At 39.1% G+C, this 6,454-nt stretch overlaps 1 protein-coding gene across 3 annotated transcripts in view; it reads left to right on the top strand.

Moving 5' to 3' along the window:
• Window positions 1-3,264, top strand: part of RC3H1 (ring finger and CCCH-type domains 1) — a 53,967-nt gene extending 50,703 nt beyond the window's left edge. For all 3 annotated transcript variants that reach the window (XM_014540904.1, XM_005867678.2, XM_005867677.2), the window contains exon 20: window positions 1,634-3,264. In XM_014540904.1, coding sequence (XP_014396390.1) covers window positions 1,634-1,784 — 151 coding nt within the window. In that variant the 3' untranslated portion in view covers window positions 1,785-3,264. The remainder of the gene's footprint in view (window positions 1-1,633) is intronic.
• The last annotated feature ends 3,190 nt before the right edge of the window (window positions 3,265-6,454 follow it).

Raw genomic sequence — 6,454 nt, 5'->3', positions numbered from 1 at the left:
GTTGAAATCTGGTATCTGACCAGGGGTACCCTGGCTCCTGGATCTCCAAGTCGACCACTGTGTGAGTCCACCCAGCAGGAGCTACAGCGATATCAGCAGATTTCTCCTCTTTGTTTGGGGTTTGGAAGTTTTGGAGCTCTGTGACCCAGCTGCAGTTTGTTAGGTTAGGCTGCAAAAGGGCAGGCGGTTCCCTTGCCCTGGTGCGCACAGGTTGGGTGGGGATGTAAATTGAGTGGGGTGGGGTCTCAGAGAATCACCATGGTGGAGCAAACAGCAATGGTTGTCGTCAGCCGTCTCCGCGTCTCTGCATCCCGAGTCCCACACCACCACAGCAACAATGATCCCTGCGAGCAGCTCTGCGAGAAAGCTACCCTCGCTTTCCGACCCACTGCACAGTCCAGTTTCTCGTAGGAGTCTTCTCAGAGAATCACCAGGGCGGAGCAAACAGCAGTGGTTGTCGTCAGCTGTCTCCGCGTCTCTGCATCCCGAGTCCCGCACCCCCACAGCAACAATGATCCCTGCGAGCAGCTCTGCGAGAAAGCTACCCTCGCTTTCCGACCCACTGCACAGTCCAGTTTCTCTCCGTAGGAGTCTGGGTCCCCAGAGTCTCGCCTTAAATGAGTTCAGTGCATTCGAGAGCCTGTATCCCCTTCCGATTGAAAAAAATCACGCACCCAGGTGCAGCCGGTGCCTCTGCACCTCCTACCCGGTCTCAGTGCGCTTTTTTCTTTCCTTCTAGTTGTAGAACTTCCACTCGGCCAGCTTTCCCGTGGTTCTGGATGATAGCTGCTTTGTCTTATAGTTGTAGTTTTAATGTTGTTGTGGGAGGCAGCACATACAGGTTTATACCTTATGCCACCATCTTGGTTCTTCCTGAAGTTAATTCTTTGTACATCTTTAAGTATTTCCTTAGAACATTTTGAGACTGTTGATACATAGTCCTGAGTTGCCCTCCTGACAATATATAACAACTAGAAGCCCAGTGCACAAATTTGTGCACCAGTGGGGTCCCTCAGCCTGGGCGGTGATCTGGGCCGAACAGGGCCGGCTGGCCAGGGGGAGGGACTGCGGGAGGTTGGCTGTGGGAGCGCACTGACCACCAGGGGACAGCTCCTGCATTGAGCGTCTGCCTCCTGGTAGTTAGTGTGTCATCATAGCAACTGGTCGAGCGGTTGACCGGTCATAATGGTTGCTTAGGCTTTTACATATATAGATAACTGCTAATGCCTTGTTGCTTTCACGCTTAGGGTTTGGCTATTTAAACCCATGCGTTATTTTTCTTAAAGGTCATATTGTAAATATTTAAAATTATGTGTTTTATAGTCTCTGTCAAAACTCTCAATTCTGCCATTATAGTGTGAAAGCAGCCATAGACACTATGTAAACAAACAAGCAGGCTGTGTTCCAATGAAACTTTATTTACAAAAACTGGCAACAGCTAGCCTTAGTTTGAGAACCTCTGTGCTAAAGCATGGATATAGAGCTGTAAATTAAAGTTTGAAAGCCATTCCTAGTCTTCATGCTACTGAAAGAACGAACCTGTTGATTTTATTCTACTAAATAATCATTTTATCTCCTATTTAAAAATTCCAACTCTTTCTTTTTTTTTTTCTTTTTTTTTTAATGTTAACAGTGATGTGCCGAATGGGTCAGCCTTGACACAAGAGAATATCAGCCTCCTATCAAACAAGACCAGCTCTCTGAACCTATCAGAGGACCCTGAGGGAGGAGGAGACAACAATGACTCCCAGAGATCAGGAGTTACACCCAGTTCTGCTCCCTAAAATATGAGGAGTTCTGCTCCGAATCAATTTGTAGGACATAGGGTAGCAGAACGATAACTTCTAAACAACTTCTCTGAGAGTGGTCAGAGAAGTCCAGGGAAAGCACCGGAGGCAATGTGCACAAACACCACTACTAAAAACAAACCCTGCACATAGATCACATTAATGCATTTTTTAATTTAAAGAAAAAGAAAATTAGCAGTATCTGCAAGCAATTCAGATTAAATTTGTTTTTGTTCTGTGAATGAACTTTATTTTAATAACTTTGGACGCCTTGGATCCAGGGCTTTAAAAAAAAGAAGATATTATATATACACTCTGTTTGATTAATTGTATGATCTTAATGAAGTAGGTTTTTCTTGTATTTTGGTATTATTACATACCCAGTGTATAATTCCTGCCTTGCAATCCTTTCCCACTCTCAAAACCCCATAAATTAAAACAGACAAAAAGCACCAGCCTTTCTGAGAATCCTCTGGTGCTTGATAAACAAAAAGACAGTAACAGACCAGTTAGAAAATGTGCAGCAAACCAAGGTTTCTGAGAGCTGTCATTTGGAAGCCATGATTATCCTTTCCTCTCTGGGTCACTGCCTTCATGTGTTAAGTATGTTCCCTATGTTGTTCAAACGTATTTTTGTTCAGGGGGGTTTTATTTCTTGTTTTGTTTTTAACTTTTCAGAGATAATTGCCAGACAAGTTTTGAAGTCCTCGTGTCCATGTCATGGAACCCTTTCATTCTCTTAACGTAATCTGAAAGCAGAGCCAGTGTTCAGATTGTTGGTTAGATTTATATGGAGATTATTTTAAGAATGAACTCTAATTTATCAGCACTGGAAATACTTGGTTAGTGTGTGACCTACTTTTAGCTGACGGTTGGAAATTTGGACCTGTGCTTTTCTAAATTGAACTGCGGATGAAATCAGAGAATGCTAAAACCCAGCACAGCACCATCAACCATGTTTTAAAACTGCAACACTTGATTTCAAGTTAAAATGGACAGGGCCACATTATTTCACTGAATTCTTTTATTTTACCCTCAAAACCCCAAAATATAAAATAAAATCCCTTAATACTGGTGCCCCTGGCTTTCAGAGGTTTGCCTGGATCCTGGGAATAGTTTCTGAATTGATCAGTTGTTGCTGTTCAGAATCATTAGCACAAGTAGGTAGAAGTACCTACAGGTTAATTTCCAGAGACTTGGTTTTACAATACTGAAAAGATTCTTCATGAAAATGTTAAAAAGAATAAAGAAGAATTTGGTTAGTTCTGCTGCACATATTCTGATGGCCCATGTCTGTACTGAACTAAGACCCTATAAACCATGCTAGGTGGGGATTATTGGATATAGTCACTCTCCCCATCCCTCTGTTTGCCTGATTTTTTATAATTTCCCTTTCTGGATTATACTACTAAAACAGAAAGCACTGGTTATGTAATGTTACTGCATTGCTTTGGTTGGGTAAAAGCAAGAGTTTGTATTTTTCTTGTTTCTTATTTTCTTAACCCTTAACTCCTGCTGAGGTCATAACCTCAGTCTAAGCTCTGTGTCCATCATAATGTTAACTGAAAACAAATTGGGGGGAGGGGGGTAATTCAGTCCTGCCATTGCCTACCAGTAGGAGAGTCCAAACAGAACACTCTTTTGAGTAGCGATTATTTAATTTGCCCAGTCAAGGCACCGTGTTTATATACTATTTCACATTGAATTTGATTATGCCCTACAGACCTGGCTGGTCAAGGATTTGATATACACATATTGTTATATATATTATATATATATACATATATACATAGCTATATCTGTATATATATTGGGTATGTTTTAAGGATTTTTTCGCATGAGCGCAGCTGTTGCGATAAAATGACTGATTGGGAGGTAGAAGCACTGAATGAAGATGAGGCATTTTTTCATTTGAAATCCATATTCTTCTATTTTGTTAATATACTTGCTTTTGTGCTTTTTTTGTTTTGCTTAAAACCCTCTTATATTTATTCTTTAAGTGTTTATTGTTTTTTGGGAGAAGGAGAGAAACTGTATGTCTGACAGAACCCCAATACTTTTCATTTTTCTATATAGACAACCATAAAAGGCAACATTCTTGGCCTGCAACCTTCTGTGGGCAGAATTGGGCAGATCTTCTCCTTTGGACATGTTAACATGTTCAATTTGGAACTCAAAATGAAACTTAGGGATATTGATTTTGTTAAAGTTCAGAATAAGTAAAATTCCATTGAGGTATCTATTACCACGCCTGATAGCTTCTGTTATTCTGTGTCCTTCAAATGCTTTCATTCTAGCTATCACCATTTTGATATTCCAAACTAGCCAGGAACAGGGATTAATTTATACAGTGTTCCTTTTCTGAATAAAACCAGGAAAGCCACTGTTTTGAATTGATTTAAAATAGTTTTTCACTTTTTAAGGTATATTTATTGGGGGGGGGGGTAGGAAGATCTCTTAAATTGTAGCCTTAATTTTCTCTGTACCACACTCTTGAGGCAAGCTGGCTGCATGGAAAGGCAGGGGAGTAGTATATTGTCCATGTGCCTGTAGCCCACCTCCTGGATATTCTTAAAGCTTTCCTAGTGCTCACAAGCAGTGTTAGGATTAAAGCCTCAAAATTTGGGGTTCTTTTTTCCTTTTCTCTGTGATTTACTTTATGATATATGAGCCTGTAAGGGAAAGTGGCAAAAGTGCTTGACTGTTTAACTGCCTATTTTGGTCAAAATCTGTGAAAGGCATTGGTTTTTCTAGCTTCTAAAATTTATGCCATTAGAAACAAGAGATTAAACCTGTCAGATAGGACATAAGTTTTTATGCTTTCTACTTATTAAAATATTAATTTCTTCTGAAAATGACTACTTGCTTTCACTGAATTCAAAATCAAGACTTGGACGTCTCAGATTGGAACAATTCTGAGAGGGCCAAGGTGGGAATAATAAGCATTTTGTTCACTCCTGTTCAAATAAGACCAGAATTTTATAGCTAGAAATATAAAAGTACTTTGACTTATTCTTTTTTTAAGGGGTCTCTGGAAAAGTGTAGAAGTACTGAAAATAAGAGATATGGATTCAGTTTCTTGACTTATATGTAGCTCTTTTGCCTTACTGATAGATACTATCACAATGTAAGTCCAGTAGCTTGCCTTGTCTTGGCTATTTTACAGTGGCTAACGTGACCAAAGATCCATTCCTTGTTATTTTTCTAATCAAAAGTTAGTTATAGCAGAGGTTTCTACTAACATTATTCAAATGACAAGACACTATTTCTAATGCCAGCTACAAATATTCAGCTACTCAGAATGTACACAATTTATCTGGTACAGCATTAATGTGGCTGAGTCCCTTCTCCCATCCGTTCCCCTTCCCTTCGCCTCACTGTTCCCATGTATTTATCCTTTTGCTTTTTCTAAAAGACATAAAATTGGTATGATTCTTATTTGCTATCTTGAATGTATAACTTCATCAGACCTTCAGAGTTGAAGCTCAAAGTTGTTTTTCTCTTTTATTTTCTGGCCCTTTTCTATCTTGCAAATTCCCCTTATTTTACCCACTGCCCTCCCCAATCTGCAACAGTGACAGTTTGCTGCCTCAAAACAGAGCATTCAAATGAATTCGCTTAGCCAATAACTTCTGTGAAGTTGCCTTTTCTAATGGTGTTATTACTCAGTGATGCACAAATGTGGTATTTGCCCTACTGGTAGGCAAACAAAGGTCTGGTTCAGAATGGTAACCTGCTGGGGTGTTTTTGTTTTTCTTTTTTTTTCTTTTTTTAAAGGAGAGCCAAAGACTTGTGCTTTACTCTGTTTTGGTTTGGGAAAAATAGTAGCCATTTTGATTGTGTAACCTTTAAGTATTTGTGAGTTGATTGTACTGTGTAAGTAGATTTATCTAAAGTTAACTGATAAAGTTAGCTGGCCTTATAAAATGTAAAAGTAATGAAAATTCATCAGTTTCTCTTTCATCAGGGAATATCTTTAATAATATTATGTGTAAATGGTCCCTTCCCTTCTTTTTGAGACTGTTTTGTCATGATAGCATCTTGTGTGTTTTTGCTTTTTTTAACTTGTGCCTAAAGAACAGTCTCCTATAACTATGGTTAAGTCATGGGCTGGTGAGACATAATTAACTATGGGTTGTATATGTCAGATTATCACATTCCAAGAAAAATAGGTTCTTTTTACTAAAGAGTATGTGGTGGCTATTTCATGTATATAAATGGTGATGGGTGGAGGTCTTACCATCCTTCTTCCACTTTGTTTTTGCTCATTTTAAAGGATTGAGTAAAGGTTTCATACATAAAATCTATCTGTAAAAAGCACCTGTAATGATTTATATATCATTAAAAGCAAAGGCCCGGTTACTTTTTAGGAAAAATTAACCTGCCTGGAAATTGCAGTGCTTGCTTAGATTTTTACCTTATTAGAGTCCAACTTTGTTCATTTTTTATTTGATGTTACATTATTATAGTGTTCTCTTCCTTAAAAAATCGGCCTGTCCTTTTAGAGAAAAATTAGAGCTCTTAAACTAAAACAGTCACTCAGCATTCAGGATTGGACAAGCAAGCAGTCTGCTGCTGTCGTCATTTTACCCCTGTGCCTGTTTGCAGGTCCACATTCTCCCTACCTTGGGCAGCTGTGAGTTTTATATTTATTTGTTGTTTTAGCT

This window comes from Myotis brandtii, unplaced genomic scaffold, assembly GCF_000412655.1.
Source record: "Myotis brandtii unplaced genomic scaffold, ASM41265v1 scaffold250, whole genome shotgun sequence".
NCBI classification, from domain to species: domain Eukaryota; kingdom Metazoa; phylum Chordata; class Mammalia; order Chiroptera; family Vespertilionidae; genus Myotis; species Myotis brandtii.
The sequence above is the reverse complement of the archived record's forward strand: the minus strand, read 5'-3'. Positions and strand labels throughout refer to the sequence as shown.